This window comes from Bufo bufo, chromosome 11 (genome assembly GCF_905171765.1).
Source record: "Bufo bufo chromosome 11, aBufBuf1.1, whole genome shotgun sequence".
In the NCBI taxonomy this organism is placed as follows: domain Eukaryota; kingdom Metazoa; phylum Chordata; class Amphibia; order Anura; family Bufonidae; genus Bufo; species Bufo bufo.
Genome location: NC_053399.1, coordinates 98,716,996 through 98,733,280, shown reverse-complemented (window position 1 = coordinate 98,733,280; position 16,285 = coordinate 98,716,996). Strand labels below are relative to the sequence as shown.

At 55.5% G+C, this 16,285-nt stretch overlaps 2 protein-coding genes across 3 annotated transcripts; one reads left to right on the top strand and one right to left on the bottom strand.

The window, feature by feature from the left end:
* The first annotated feature begins 18 nt into the window (after positions 1 to 18).
* CFAP126 (cilia and flagella associated protein 126) lies at positions 19 to 9,133 on the top strand. 2 transcript variants are annotated; one of them, XM_040412543.1, is made up of 5 exons: positions 19 to 125; positions 7,773 to 7,835; positions 7,913 to 7,993; positions 8,121 to 8,297; positions 8,955 to 9,133. In XM_040412543.1, the coding sequence occupies exons 1-5, from the start codon at positions 120 to 122 to the stop codon at positions 9,129 to 9,131; spliced, it is 504 nt and encodes a 167-aa protein (XP_040268477.1). In that variant the 5' UTR covers positions 19 to 119; the 3' UTR covers positions 9,132 to 9,133. The 2 variants fall into 2 exon arrangements, with proteins under 2 accessions (XP_040268477.1, XP_040268476.1); XM_040412542.1 differs by lacking the exon at positions 19 to 125 and adding an exon at positions 278 to 365.
* Positions 9,134 to 9,585: 452 nt separating this feature from the next.
* Positions 9,586 to 13,364, bottom strand: SDHC (succinate dehydrogenase complex subunit C). The gene is made up of 6 exons (XM_040412544.1): positions 13,274 to 13,364; positions 12,840 to 12,896; positions 12,649 to 12,750; positions 10,725 to 10,786; positions 10,481 to 10,644; positions 9,586 to 10,395 (listed from the first exon to the last, which is right to left on the bottom strand). The coding sequence occupies exons 1-6, from the start codon at positions 13,291 to 13,293 to the stop codon at positions 10,291 to 10,293; spliced, it is 510 nt and encodes a 169-aa protein (XP_040268478.1). The 5' UTR covers positions 13,294 to 13,364; the 3' UTR covers positions 9,586 to 10,290.
* Between the last annotated feature and the right edge of the window lie 2,921 nt (positions 13,365 to 16,285).

Below are 16,285 nucleotides of genomic sequence, written 5' to 3'. Positions count from 1 at the left end.
GTTTATTGTGCTGGATTATTATCCATTGTAACTGTGAGAGAACTACTGCTCTCAGCATGACCTGGACTGTCAGTGCATGCTGGGAGGCGTTGTTCTACACCAGGAAGGGATTGTAACGCATGCAGGTATACAGAGGCTAACTGAAGAGCTGACAATCTAGTGTCAGGGGCTTATAATATCAGTGCAGTCTTTCTACACGTGGTGTGGCTATGGTCATGTGACCTCCTCAGCCAATTACCATTGCTCACAGGTGATGATGTAAGTGTGGGTGTCACGCCCCGCCCCTTAGGGTAACAGCTGCTAGGTGACAGAAGTGTACACAGGAGAGAAGAAGCAGCATGGCCACTTACTACAGTGCGAACCAGGTACCTACCATCTGAGAGCAGTCACCTACAGGGGGGCATCTCTGGTGGAAGATGCAGGGTACAGGGCACACTCTGGGGGGGCATCTCTGGTGGAAGATGCAGGGTACAGGGCACACTCTGGGGGGGCATCTCTGGTGGAAGATGCAGGGTACAGGGCACACTCTGGGGGGGGGGGATCTCTGGTGGAAGATGCAGGGTACAGGGCACACTCTGGGGGGGATCTCTGGTGAAAGATGCAGGGTACAGGGCACACTCTGGGGGGGGGGGATCTCTGGTGGAAGATGCAGAGTACAGGGCACACTCTGGGGGGGATCTCTGGTGGAAGATGCAGGGTACAGGGCACACTCTGGGGGGGGGGGGGGATCTCTGGTGGAAGATGCAGGGTACAGGGCACACTCTGGGGGGGATCTCTGGTGAAAGATGCAGGGTACAGGGCACACTCTGGGGGGGGGGATCTCTGGTGAAAGATGCAGGGTACAGGGCACACTCTGGGGGGGATCTCTGGTGAAAGATGCAGGGTACAGGGCACACTCTGGGGGGGGGGATCTCTGGTGAAAGATGCAGGGTACAGGGCACACTCTGGGGGGATCTCTGGTAAAGATGCAGGGTACAGGGCACACTCTGGGGGGGGGGGTCTCTGGTGAAAGATGCAGGGTACAGGGCACACTCTGGGGGGGGCATCTCTGGTGAAAGATGCAGGGTACAGGGCACACTCTGGGGGGGGGGATCTCTGGTGGAAGATGCAGGGTACAGGGCACACTCTGGGGGGGGGGATCTCTGGTGGAAGATGCAGGGTACAGGGCACACTCTGGGGGGATCTCTGGTAAAGATGCAGGGTACAGGGCACACTCTGGGGGGGGGGGGGTCTCTGGTGAAAGATGCAGGGTACAGGGTACACTCTGGGGGGGGGATCTCTGGTGAAAGATGCAGGGTACAGGGCACACTCTGGGGGGGATCTCTGGTGAAAGATGCAGGGTACAGGGCACACTCTGGGGGGCATCTCTGGTAAAGATGCAGGGTACAGGGCACACTCTGGGGGGGGGTCTCTGGTGAAAGATGCAGGGTACAGGGCACACTCTGGGGGGGCATCTCTGGTGGAAGATGCAGGGTACAGGGCACACTCTGGGGGGGCATCTCTGGTGAAAGATGCAGGGTACAGGGCACACTCTGGGGGGGGGGGATCTCTGGTGAAAGATGCAGGGTACAGGGCACACTCTGGGGGGGGATCTCTGGTGAAAGATGCAGGGTACAGGGCACACTCTGGTGAAAGATGCAGGGTACAGGGCACACTCTGGGGGGGGATCTCTGGTGAAAGATGCAGGGTACAGGGCACACTCTGGGGGGGCATCTCTGGTGGAAGATGCAGGGTACAGGGCACACTCTGGGGGGGCATCTCTGGTGAAAGATGCAGGGTACAGGGCACACTCTGGGGGGGGGGGATCTCTGGTGAAAGATGCAGGGTACAGGGCACACTCTGGGGGGGGGGATCTCTGGTGAAAGATGCAGGGTACAGGGCACACTCTGGGGGGGGGGATCTCTGGTGGAAGATGCAGGGTACAGGGCACACTCTGGGGGGGATCTCTGGTAAAGATGCAGGGTACAGGGCACACTCTGGGGGGGCATCTCTGGTGGAAGATGCAGGGTACAGGGCACACTCTGGGGGGGGGGGGGTCTCTGGTGAAAGATGCAGGGTACAGGGCACACTCTGGGGGGGGGGATCTCTGGTGAAAGATGCAGGGTACAGGGCACACTCTGGGGGGGGGAATCTCTGGTGAAAGATGCAGGGTACAGGGCACACTCTGGGGGGGCATCTCTGGTGGAAGATGCAGGGTACAGGGCACACTCTGGGGGGGCATCTCTGGTGAAAGATGCAGGGTACAGGGCACACTCTGGGGGGGGGGGTCTCTGGTAAAGATGCAGGGTACAGGGCACACTCTGGGGGGGGGATCTCTGGTAAAGATGCAGGGTACAGGGCACACTCTGGGGGGGGGGATCTCTGGTAAAGATGCAGGGTACAGGGCACACTCTGGGGGGGGCATCTCTGGTGAAAGATGCAGGGTACAGGGCACACTCTGGGGGGGGGGGATCTCTGGTGAAAGATGCAGGGTACAGGGCACACTCTGGGGGGGGATCTCTGGTGAAAGATGCAGGGTACAGGGCACACTCTGGTGAAAGATGCAGGGTACAGGGCACACTCTGGGGGGGGATCTCTGGTGAAAGATGCAGGGTACAGGGCACACTCTGGGGGGGCATCTCTGGTGGAAGATGCAGGGTACAGGGCACACTCTGGGGGGGCATCTCTGGTGAAAGATGCAGGGTACAGGGCACACTCTGGGGGGGGGGATCTCTGGTGAAAGATGCAGGGTACAGGGCACACTCTGGGGGGGGGGATCTCTGGTGAAAGATGCAGGGTACAGGGCACACTCTGGGGGGGGATCTCTGGTGAAAGATGCAGGGTACAGGGCACACTCTGGGGGGCATCTCTGGTGAAAGATGCAGGGTACAGGGCACACTCTGGGGGGGGATCTCTGGTGAAAGATACAGGGTACAGGGCACACTCTGGGGGGGCATCTCTGGTGGAAGATGCAGGGTACAGGGCACACTCTGGGGGGGCATCTCTGGTGGAAGATGCAGGGTACAGGGCACACTCTGGGGGGGCATCTCTGGTGAAAGATGCAGGGTACAGGGCACACTCGGGGGGGGGGGGGGGGGGTCTCTGGTAAAGATGCAGGGTACAGGGCACACTCTGGGGGGGCATCTCTGGTGAAAGATGCAGGGTACAGGGCACACTCTGGGGGGGGGATCTCTGGTAAAGATGCAGGGTACAGGGCAAACTCTGGGGGGAATCTCTGGTAAAGATGCAGGGTACAGGGCACACTCTGGGGGGGCATCTCTGGTGGAAGATGCAGGGTACAGGGCACACTCTGGGGGGGGCATCTCTGGTGAAAGATGCAGGGTACAGGGCACACTCTGGTGAAAGATGCAGGGTACAGGGCACACTCTGGGGGGGGGCATCTCTGGTGAAAGATGCAGGGTACAGGGCACACTCTGGGGGGGGGATCTCTGGTGAAAGATGCAGGGTACAGGGCACACTCTGGTGAAAGATGCAGGGTACAGGGCACACTCTGGGGGGGGGATCTCTGGTGAAAGATGCAGGGTACAGGGCACACTCTGGGGGGGCATCTCTGGTGGAAGATGCAGGGTACAGGGCACACTCTGGGGGGGCATCTCTGGTGAAAGATGCAGGGTACAGGGCACACTCTGGGGGGGGGATCTCTGGTGAAAGATGCAGGGTACAGGGCACACTCTGGGGGGGGATCTCTGGTGAAAGATGCAGGGTACAGGGCACACTCTGGGGGGGGGGGTCTCTGGTGAAAGATGCAGGGTACAGGGCACACTCTGGGGGGGGGGCATCTCTGGTGAAAGATGCAGGGTACAGGGCACACTCTGGGGGGGGGATCTCTGGTGAAAGATACAGGGCACACTCTGGGGGGATCTCTGGTGAAAGATGCAGGGTACAGGGCACACTCTGGGGGGGCATCTCTGGTGAAAGATGCAGGGTACAGGGCACACTCTGGGGGGGGGGCATCTCTGGTGAAAGATGCAGGGTACAGGGCACACTCTGGGGGGGGGGGGCTCTGGTAAAGATGCAGGGTACAGGGCACACTCTGGGGGGGGGATCTCTGGTAAAGATGCAGGGTACAGGGCACACTCTGGGGGGGATCTCTGGTAAAGATGCAGGGTACAGGGCACACTCTGGGGGGGGGGGGCATCTCTGGTGAAAGATGCAGGGTACAGGGCACACTCTGGGGGGGATCTCTGGTAAAGATGCAGGGTACAGGGCACACTCTGGGGGGGGGATCTCTGGTAAAGATGCAGGGTACAGGGCACACTCTGGGGGGGCATCTCTGGTGAAAGATGCAGGGTGCAGGGCACACTCTGGGGGGGATCTCTGGTAAAGATGCAGGGTACAGGGCACACTCTGGGGGGGGGGGTCTCTGGTAAAGATGCAGGGTACAGGGCACACTCTGGGGGGGGATCTCTGGTAAAGATGCAGGGTACAGGGCACACTCTGGGGGGGGGATCTCTGGTAAAGATGCAGGGTACAGGGCACACTCTGGGGGGGCATCTCTGGTGAAAGATGCAGGGTACAGGGCACACTCTGGGGGGGGGGATCTCTGGTGAAAGATGCAGGGTACAGGGCACACTCTGGGGGGGGGGATCTCTGGTGAAAGATGCAGGGTACAGGGCACACTCTGGGGGGGGATCTCTGGTGAAAGATGCAGGGTACAGGGCACACTCTGGGGGGGGATCTCTGGTAAAGATGCAGGGTACAGGGCACACTCTGGGGGGGGATCTCTGGTGAAAGATGCAGGGTACAGGGCACACTCTGGGGGGGGATCTCTGGTAAAGATGCAGGGTACAGGGCACACTCTGGGGGGGGCATCTCTGGTGAAAGATGCAGGGTACAGGGCACACTCTGGGGGCGGATCTCTGGTAAAGATGCAGGGTACAGGGCACACTCTGGGGGGGATCTCTGGTAAAGATGCAGGGTACAGGGCACACTCTGGGGGGGCATCTCTGGTGGAAGATGCAGGGTACAGGGCACACTCTGGGGGGGATCTCTGGTGGAAGATGCAGGGTACAGGGCACACTCTGGGGGGGGGATCTCTGGTGAAAGATGCAGGGTACAGGGCACACTCTGGGGGGGGGGGATCTCTGGTGAAAGATGCAGGGTACAGGGCACACTCTGGGGGGGGGATCTCTGGTGAAAGATGCAGGGTACAGGGCACACTCTGGGGGGGGGATCTCTGGTGAAAGATGCAGGGTACAGGGCACACTCTGGGGGGGATCTCTGGTGAAAGATGCAGGGTACAGGGCACACTCTGGGGGGGATCTCTGGTAAAGATGCAGGGTACAGGGCACACTCTGGGGGGGGGATCTCTGGTAAAGATGCAGGGTACAGGGCACACTCTGGGGGGATCTCTGGTAAAGATGCAGGGTACAGGGCACACTCTGGGGGGGGCATCTCTGGTGAAAGATGCAGGGTACAGGGCACACTCTGGGGGGGGCATCTCTGGTAAAGATGCAGGGTACAGGGCACACTCTGGGGGGGATCTCTGGTGGAAGATGCAGGGTACAGGGCACACTCTGGGGGGGGGGTCTCTGGTGAAAGATGCAGGGTACAGGGCACACTCTGGGGGGGCATCTCTGGTGGAAGATGCAGGGTACAGGGCACACTCTGGGGGGGATCTCTGGTGGAAGATGCAGGGTACAGGGCACACTCTGGGGGGGGGATCTCTGGTGAAAGATGCAGGGTACAGGGCACACTCTGGGGGGGGGATCTCTGGTGAAAGATGCAGGGTACAGGGCACACTCTGGGGGGGGGGATCTCTGGTGAAAGATGCAGGGTACAGGGCACACTCTGGGGGGGGGGATCTCTGGTGAAAGATGCAGGGTACAGGGCACACTCTGGGGGGGCATCTCTGGTGAAAGATGCAGGGTACAGGGCACACTCTGGGGGGGATCTCTGGTAAAGATGCAGGGTACAGGGCACACTCTGGGGGGGGGGGTCTCTGGTAAAGATGCAGGGTACAGGGCACACTCTGGGGGGATCTCTGGTGGAAGATGCAGGGTACAGGGCACACTCTGGGGGGGGGATCTCTGGTGAAAGATGCAGGGTACAGGGCACACTCTGGGGGGATCTCTGGTGGAAGATGCAGGGTACAGGGCACACTCTGGGGGGGGGGATCTCTGGTGAAAGATGCAGGGTACAGGGCACACTCTGGGGGGGATCTCTGGTGAAAGATGCAGGGTACAGGGCACACTCTGGGGGGGGGGGGATCTCTGGTGAAAGATGCAGGGTACAGGGCACACTCTGGGGGGGATCTCTGGTGAAAGATGCAGGGTACAGGGCACACTCTGGGGGGGATCTCTGGTGAAAGATGCAGGGTACAGGGCACACTCTGGGGGGGGGATCTCTGGTGAAAGATGCAGGGTACAGGGCACACTCTGGGGGGGATCTCTGGTGGAAGATGCAGGGTACAGGGCACACTCTGGGGGGGATCTCTGGTGGAAGATGCAGGGTACAGGGCACACTCTGGGGGGGCATCTCTGGTGAAAGATGCAGGGTACAGGGCACACTCTGGGGGGGGGGGATCTCTGGTGAAAGATGCAGGGTACAGGGCACACTCTGGGGGGGGGGATCTCTGGTGGAAGATGCAGGGTACAGGGCACACTCTGGGGGGGATCTCTGGTGAAAGATGCAGGGTACAGGGCACACTCTGGGGGGGGGGGATCTCTGGTGAAAGATGCAGGGTACAGGGCACACTCTGGGGGGGATCTCTGGTGAAAGATGCAGGGTACAGGGCACACTCTGGGGGGGGGATCTCTGGTGAAAGATGCAGGGTACAGGGCACACTCTGGGGGGGGATCTCTGGTGAAAGATGCAGGGTACAGGGCACACTCTGGGGGGGGGGGATCTCTGGTAGAAGATGCAGGATACAGGGCACACTCTGGGGGGGATCTCTGGTGAAAGATGCAGGGTACAGGGCACACTCTGGGGGGGGGGGAAGACATCTCTGGTGAAAGATGCAGGGTTCAGGGCACACTCGGGGGGGGGGGGGGGGGACGGCGACGACATCTCTGGTGGAAGATGCAGGGTACAGGGCACACTCTGGGGGGGGGGGGGCATCTCTGGTGGAAGATGCAGGGTACAGGGCACACTCTGGGGGGGGGGGGGGGCATCTCTGGTGGAAGATGCAGGGTACAGGGCACACTCTGGGGGGGGGGGGCATCTCTGGTGGAAGATGCAGGGTACAGGGCACACTCTGGGGGGGGGGGGGCATCTCTGGTGGAAGATGCAGGGTACAGGGCACACTCTGGGGGGGGGGGGGGGGAGACATCTCTGGTGAAAGATGCAGGGTTCAGGGCACACTCTGGGGGGGGGGCATCTCTGGTGGAAGATGCAGGGTACAGGGCACACTCTGGGGGGGGGGGGGGCATCTCTGGTGGAAGATGCAGGGTACAGGGCACACTCTGGGAGGAAGGAAGGGTCTCAACAAGCAGCTCCCCATTTCTCAGCTTCCTGAACCAGAAGGGGGATATTGGGGTCCCTGCAGCTGGGGGTTAGAGAGATCATTTTGGGGTGTATAGGACTGGACATGCAGCGTCTCGGGGGATGAGGCATCCAACACAGGGGTGAGAGCGACAACAGATCCACGTTTTACTGATCTCCTTGGGGTTTCCTTTCCGAAGATGGTTTTGATTGAGAATCTGGAACCCCTCAAAATAAAGGGGTCGGGTCATTCATTCTTTAGGGTATTTGAGGACTTTAATGGGGGAGGATGCACTGCTCACTCCACACAGAAGGGGGCGCCCTCACTGATGACTTCTTCTCGTTCACAGTATGACAGCGCCTTCAGCTCCACTAAACTGCAGAACTGGAACGTCCCCAAACCCTACAAGGAGGTAACGGGGGCGCTGTGGTCACCTCTTCCCGTATCGTGCTTCCCAAATGTAATCTCCTGACTTTTTGTCGATTTCAGAGGCCATCGACCCATGATGGGTTCACACAGTTCATTTCCAACAACAGAGGGCACCTGCTTCCGGGGGTCCCGAGGTCAAAGGTTAGTTCACTCCCCACTTCCTGTGAGCCCCCCTCTCCTCAGATCAGATGACATATTATTTCCCCTGAGCTCACTGTCGCCCCCTGCTGCTGAGGATCATGTTTCTATCCTAACCTTTGTCTTCCAGACCAGTCCATGGGGGACGTACATCGGCACCTGGGATATGCCCTCGAAGATCCCCCCTACCCGAGTGAGCCTTACGTCCCGCTCCGCCGTCGCCTCGAGACGTCTCACGGAATGGATCCAGAAATCAGAGTCGCTTGTTACCGCCTGCAACGGACTGCGACCAGATGTCACTGGGAAGGTCTGTGCTCAGCCCCTAAGTGTAGTGGATGCTGAAGAGCCTGCTGGGAGGTGTAGTCTCACAGCAGCTCGAGGACTCCTGTACGCAGTCCGTTTAGTATCTGCATATTCCGCAGTCCACGCTCTTTCACAGGGGTCAGCAACCTTCGGCTCTCCAACTGCTGTGCAACTACAACTCCCAGCATGCAAACTAAACTCCGCTGTTCTGGTAACTCCCACAGAACTAAAAACGAGGATTCTGGGAATTGTAGTTTCAGAACAGCTGTTGCACCGGAGGTTGCTGATCCCTGTTCTACCATTTCGTGGAACGGACATACAGAGGCGGAAAGCACGCAGATCACCCATGTCCGTTCCACGAAATGCCAACCACGGATCCATTGAACACAATGGGTCAGCAAAAAAAAACTGTGCACGAGGCATTAAAGCCACAAAGCTTCTTCTCTTTGGCGCTCTCCAGTATCAAAACTCCAAGCATGCCCTGACAGCAGAATGCTGGGAGTTGTAGTTTTCCAACAGCCTGAAGTGCAGATTTTGCGTGGAGAAGGTCCATTCATGCCACCATGGCTTTCTCCCTTTGTAAATCAACCCTGGGCACACGTGCCCCTTGTGGTCGTAACCCGACAGTGACGTTTGCCCCTTTTGACTTATTTGGCGACAGGTTTCCCATCAGAAAGAAGATCATCCCCAGGAGCAGAGTCGAGGCCCTCGTCAGAGGAGCGACAGCCCCCAAGGAGGTGCCCGTCATGGTGGCTGGAGCAGCCGTCAAAACGAGCAGAGGGACCATGACCGCGGCAGTGGCAGAGCTCTGCAGGAAGAGCCAGAGATAGACACGTGATCACTGGGGGCAGCTGTACTGTATAGATTTTTTTGGGGGGTTCTTTAAGCCTCATTAAACCTAAGAAATGTCTATCCTCACGTCTGAAGTGTATGGACGATGTCTCTGCCACCGCTTATCTCCAGGGTATGGCTCCGTGTTATAAGCGTTTAGCCCTACAATAGATCCGTCAGTGCTTTCCCAGGTTGTGGCACCAGGGGGCGCTCCTTTACCTCACTGCTACGCCCCCTGCTGGTCAATGTGATGGTGGGAGCGGATCGCACCCCACTACATTCCTCAGGGCTACAATCATTCCCCAGGACAATGCACCAAGTGTCTGAAACAAGCCGTGGTGGTCCACAGAGGAGGGGGGGGGCACTTTTTTTTTTGTTAACAATATACTTTATTGAGTCGTCGGTACAATAATGGGACTGTTCAGGTAAGACAGAATGAAAGAAAAAAGAAATCATCTCGCCCTTTGGATTTCCTTCACGAGGGTGATATGGCGCCACACAAAACGGAGGATGAGGACGGCATGTGTTACAGTTACCAGGATGAGTGGAGATGTATTATTATTCCCTTCTCGATAGGTAGAGACGGACTGGGGGGCTTAAAGGGGATGTTCCATACCGACCACCTGTGAAGCGTAAGGTACGCCAGCGGACACCCCGCGATGTACATGTCGTAAAGGAGACACCTGTCACCAGGTGGCCAAAGGGTGAACATCCGTTTTAAGCAGAGGAAAGGTGAACGTCCCCTTTAAACACATCGCCCCCTAATACTGGGATCCCCATCGTCAGTGTATCTGCGCCTCCACAGTTACATTTGCCCTTTCCACATTTCCCACACGAATTGTGGAATTTTAATTCCCTTCCCACAATAACCTGGGACAATAGGCTCCATTATCTGTCCAGAGGACAGGCACGGACTGGTATCCGCCAGGGATCCACCATGGACAGACCATAGAGGGGACTTAGAGGCAGATACTTGATCAGACGAGCCCCCCAATTAAATTTCCCTTTAATAGCCTCAGTGTGAGCGATGCCCGGGATAAAGGATCCTGATCACCGTGACCTATAGACATTAAAGGGCACAGAGGGGAGGGGGATGGTGGAGGTTTTCTTGGTGCGAGATGACAGGATTATGTGCGTTCAGTATGAGAGCGTTAAACATGTCGGCATCACAGGGCGGCAATGCCAGCGGCTGACAGGAGGGTGAGACCCAGCACGACGTAACCCGTCTGGTACACTTCAGGTATCTTAAAGCCTTTGCCAAGGTCCCAGGCCTGCGATAAAGAGGAGACGGTCACCACGATCCTTCTACTGACTGTCCCGCTGTTGCCCCCTGCTGGGCGGGCTACTGTTACTCACCAGGTGTCGGACGCCGTTCCACGTGTGGTACATGAATGGAAACGCAATGGCGAACTTGGCGGAGTAGATGAGCGCCGGGCCCAGGCTGAGGGACTTGATGAGCTCCAGGTATGAGGCGTAGTCTCCGGGCAGAACCAGGGCGGCCAGGCCGAACAATGAGACCCCTGAGGAGAAGCACAGGATGAGGGTATCTGTGGCGCCCCCCTGTTCTGTGTGCGTTATCCAAAAACCGCATAGTACTCACCCGCAGTCATGGCGACGCCGGTGCCTCTGTGTGTGATGGACATGAACATAGGCAAAGACCATCTGTGAGAAGCAAACACAGTGGGAGGTCAGCCCCGGGCCATGCGTCGCCATCACTTACCATCAGCATCACACCGCGCACCCCAGGCACCCGTCATACCGCGTGTGGTGCCGCTATATGAGACGTGACAGCAGCGAGGACACAACCCGCCCGACGCCGCGAGGAGCCAGTAAAGAGGTCACATTAACATATTATCCGACCACCGAAAAATCAGCCATAAAATTACAATATTCGCCTTATTCTGTATGTGAGCTGGAGGAGGCACATCCTCTACTCCAGTCACATCCAAAGCTGTTAGCTCTAGGACATCAGAACCACATCTCACTGCTGCCCCCTTCACTCCGGTCACCTCTAGAGCAGCATTTGCTGACGTCCTGTGATCCAGTCACATCTGGAGCTGCATTCATTTTCCTGCTGCATTATCGGACATGAAGATACACTACACACAGCCAGAGCTGCAGCGAGGGACCTCAGCACCCCCTGCTGGTTCAGTGTCTGTGCAGCGCCTATGTACCCCTATATGCATCATGGGGGCTTAGATAAACTATTAAGGAACATGGAGGGGGTTGGACTAATCGCTGCTTTATTTTGGGCTGCTGAAGTCATAAAGGGGGGGGGGGGGGGGGATATGGATCCAACATTTGCCAGATCTGTAACTATAAAGGGCTGCGTACAGCCGGGGCAGCGTTAGCACATTCTCTGGGGGGGCAGTGTCAGGAATGCAGTGAGGGGGAGCAGCGGCGTCCGCGCCCCATGTCTTCAGATAGCAGGCTCATTCATGGGCTGGTATGTGAGCGGGCGGAGAACAATGCGGCCGCCGGCCAGGCACTTGCTGAAGAGACAACTTTCCCCTGGCACAGGGCACCGTGATGCCCACCCAGCGCCTGCTCAGGAATGGCCCATCGATGAGAAGACTGGAAGGGAACAGAGAGGCAGAACCAGGGTTTGGGGTGCAGCTCTCCTCGAGCCATGGATGGGATCAGACGCTGCGGACAGCGAGCGCAAAATACAGCTGTGAACACCGCGCGTTTCACGTCACCTCTACCCATGAAGGTCACACCCAGCTTCCTGACAATCCTGAATGGCCCATCTGCCCACCGCCATATGGTGTCCAGGAGGCACCACCAGGGATCTGGGAAAGCTGGGTGACGTCCCAATATGGCTGCCTGAAGAGGTTCACACAGCTTTCCTACAGTCCTGAATGGCCCATCTGCCTGGTTACACCGCCATATGGTGTACAGGAGGCACCACCAGGCAGATGTGCAGGGATCTGGGAAAGCTGGGTAAGGCCCCAATATGGCTGCCTGTAGAGGCTCACCCAGCTTTCCTACAGTCCTGAATGGCCCATCTGCCTGGTTACACCGCCATATGGTGTACAGGAGGCACCACCAGGCAGATGTGCTGTGCAGGGATCTGGGAAAGCTGGGTAAGGCCCCAATATGGCTGCCTGTAGAGGCTCACCCAGCTTTCCTACAGCCCTGAATGGCCCATCTGCCTGGTTACACCGCCATATGGTGTACAGGAGGCAGATGTGCTGTGCAGGGATCTGGGAAAGCTGGGTAAGGCCCCAATATGGCTGCCTGTAGAGGCTCACCCAGCTTTCCTACAGCCCTGAATGGCCCATCTGCCTGGTTACACCGCCATATGGTGTACAGGAGGCAGATGTGCTGTGCAGGGATCTGGGAAAGCTGGGTAAGGCCCCAATATGGCTGCCTGTAGAGGCTCACCCAGCTTTCCTACAGCCCTGAATGGCCCATCTGCCTGGTTACACCGCCATATGGTGTCCAGGAGGCAGCACCAGGCAGATGTGCAGGGCTCTGGGAAAGCTGGGTGATGTCCCCTGCACAGGCGCCCGATAACCTACTTGTAAACAGTGATGTGAGGTGACAGCGGGCGGTCCAGGCGGGTGTTCTTATCCCAGAAGCGGTCCATCTCCTGCTTGGCCGTGGTCCCCATGGGAACAGCGCTGGGGAGAAACAAGATGTCAATAAAGATTCAGAATTCAAAATCGGAACCGTTATCTCCAGATGGCGCTCCGCGGTGGGGGGCACTTACTTTCTGAGGCAGAAGGCCGGCCGGAGCTGGGGCTGGAGGCATCGCCGCGCCGCGTGTCTGAGGAGAAGAGCAGTCAGGAGCAGACACAGACATGGACAGACAGGGGCCTTAAAGGGCATCTCCACCCTCACTCCACAACTGGACCAGCCAGACCCCGTCACAGATGTCACTGGCCTTCCACTATGCAAGTGGAGAGCCCCTTTAAATGGCTGGCACCCCTCCCCCCACATGTGACACTTCCTACATGACCTTTAACCCCTGCCTCTCCTCCACAGCTCACAGGTGACCCCTCGGCAGCTCCTCCACCCTGTTCTGTCCGTCACAGCAATCACCTCACCTCCGCGCTCTGCACAATGACGACCCCAGCCCACACCGAGGACTCAGACCCTCCAATATTCCCGACCGGAACCCCTCAAAACCTCCACCAAAGTCACCTCAATAACAGCGCCGCCATCTTTAGATTTGTCAGTGACGTCACGAACCCATGAAGCGCTGCGCATGAGCCTCGCCTACTGCGCTTTGATTGGTTGGGACCTCAGAGAGGCGTGGCTACAGACTACAGGGCTGCTGTGATAGAGTTGTGAGTCATGTGACTGTAAGCGAAGCGTTTGTAACCATGACAACAATGGAAACCAACTGCACTAATATAACTGCATTATATCACCTGTTATTACACCCCTATAGGATTAGATACACAGACTGTATCACACAGGATAGGATGGGATACAGCAGACTGTATCACACAGGATAGGATTAGATACACAGCTCAGCAGACTGTATCACACAGGATTAGATACACAGCTCAGCAGACAGTATCACACAGGATAGGATTAGATACACAGCTCAGCAGACAGTATCAGACAGGATAGGATTAGATACACAGCTCAGCAGTCAGAATCACACGGGATAGGATTAGATACACAGCTCAGCAGACAGTATCACACAGGATAGGATTAGATACACAGCTCAGCAGACAGTATCACACAGGATAGGATTAGATACACAGCTCAGCAGACAGTATCACACAGGATAGGATTAGATACACAGCTCAGCAGACAGTATCACACAGGATAGGATTAGATACACAGCTCAGCAGTCAGTATCACACAGGATAGGATTAGATACACAGCTCAGCAGACTGTATCACATAGGATAGGATTAGATACACAGCTCAGCAGTCAGTATCACACAGGATAGGATTAGATACACAGCTCAGCAGACTGTATCACACAGGATAGGATTAGATACACAGCTCAGCAGACAGTATCACACAGGATAGGATTAGATACACAGCTCAGCAGACAGTATCACACAGGATAGGATTAGATACACAGCTCAGCAGACTGTATCACACAGGATAGGATTAGATACACAGCTCAGCAGTCAGTATCACACAGGATAGGATTAGATACACAGCTCAGCAGACAGTATCACACAGGATAGGATTAGATACACAGCTCAGCAGTCAGTATCACACAGGATAGGATTAGATACACAGCTCAGCAGGCAGTATCACACAGGATAGGATTAGATACACAGCTCAGCAGACAGTATCACACAGGACAGGATTAGATACACAGCTCAGCAGACAGTATCACACATGATAAGATTAGATACACAGCTCAGCAGACTGTATCACACAGGACAGGATGGGATACAGCAGACTGTATCACACAAGATAGGATTAGATACACAGCTCAGCAGACTGTATCACACAGGACAGGATTAGATACACAGCTTAGCAGACAGTATCACACAGGATAGGATTAGATACACAGCTCAGCAGACAGTATCACACAGGATAGGATTAGATACACAGCTCAGCAGTCAGTATCACACAGGATAGGATTAGATACACAGCTCAGCAGTCAGTATCACACAGGATAGGATTAGATACACGGCTCAGCAGACTGTATCACACAGGATAGGATTAGATACACAGCTCAGCAGACAGTATCACACAGGATAGGATTAGATACACAGCTCAGCAGACAGTATCACACAGGATAGGATTAGATACACAGCTCAGCAGTCAGTATCACACAGGATAGGATTAGATACACAGCTCAGCAGACAGTATCACACAGGATAGGATTAGATACACAGCTCAGCAGACAGTATCACACAGGATAGGATTAGATACACAGCTCAGCAGTCAGTATCACACAGGATAGGATTAGATACACGGCTCAGCAGACTGTATCACACAGGATAGGATTAGATACACAGCTCAGCAGACTGTATCACACAGGATAGGATTAGATACACAGCTCAGCAGACAGTATCACACAGGATAGGATTAGATACACGGCTCCGCAGACTGTATCACACAGGATAGGATTAGATACACAGCTCAGCAGACTGTATCACACAGGATAGGATTAGATACACAGCTCAGCAGACAGTATCACACAGGATAGGATTAGATACACAGCTCAGCAGACAGTATCACACAGGATAGGATTAGATACACAGCTCAGCAGTCAGTATCACACAGGATAGGATTAGATACACAGCTCAGCAGTCAGTATCACACAGGACAGGATTAGATACACAGCTCAGCAGTCAGTATCACACAGGATAGGATTAGATACATAGCTCAGCAGACAGTATCACACAGGAGAGGATTAGATACACAGCTCAGCAGTCAGTATCACACAGGATAGGATTAGATACACAGCTCAGCAGTCAGTATCACACAGGATAGGATTAGATACACAGCTCAGCAGACAGTATCACACAGGATAGGATTAGATACACAGCTCAGCAGTCAGTATCACACAGGATAGGATTAGATACACAGCACAGCAGTCAGTATCACACAGGATAGGATTAGATACACAGCTCAGCAGACTGTATCACACAGGATAGGATTAGATACACAGCTCAGCAGACAGTATCACACAGGATAGGATTAGATACACTGCTCTGCAGACTGTATCACACAGGACAGGATTAGATACACAGCTCTGCAGACTGTATCACACAGGATAGGATTAGATACACAGCTCAGCAGACTGTATCACACAGGATAGGATTAGATACACAGCTCAGCAGACAGTATCACACAGGATAGGATTAGATACACAGCTCAGCAGACTATCACACAGGATAGGATTAGATACACAGCTCAGCAGACAGTATCACACAGGATAGGATTAGATACACAGCTCAGCAGACTGTATCACACAGGATAGGATTAGATACACAGCTCAGCAGACAGTATCACACATGATAGGATTAGATACACAGCTCAGCAGTCAGTATCACACAGGATAGGATTAGATACACAGCTCAGCAGGCTGTATCACACAGGATAGGATTAGATACACAGCTCAGCAGACTGTATCACACAGGATAGGATTAGATACACAGCTCAGCAGTCAGTATCACACAGGACAGGATTAGATACACAGCTCAGCAGACTGTATCACACAGGATAGGAT

Excerpts from the sequence above, each read along its gene's own strand:
- CFAP126 (XM_040412542.1), top strand. The coding sequence starts at position 339 with ATGGCCACTTACTACAGTGCGAACCAG. Across the intron at positions 7,836-7,912 it reads TCCCCAAACCCTACAAGGAG|AGGCCATCGACCCATGATGG; the intron begins GTAACGGGGGCG and ends TGTCGATTTCAG. Across the intron at positions 7,994-8,120 it reads CGGGGGTCCCGAGGTCAAAG|ACCAGTCCATGGGGGACGTA; the intron begins GTTAGTTCACTC and ends TTTGTCTTCCAG.
- SDHC (XM_040412544.1), bottom strand. The coding sequence starts at position 13,293 with ATGGCGGCGCTGTTATTGAG. Across the intron at positions 12,897-13,273 it reads ATGGCGGCGCTGTTATTGAG|ACACGCGGCGCGGCGATGCC; the intron begins GTGACTTTGGTG and ends TCTTCTCCTCAG. Across the intron at positions 12,751-12,839 it reads CCGGCCTTCTGCCTCAGAAA|CGCTGTTCCCATGGGGACCA; the intron begins GTAAGTGCCCCC and ends GTTTCTCCCCAG.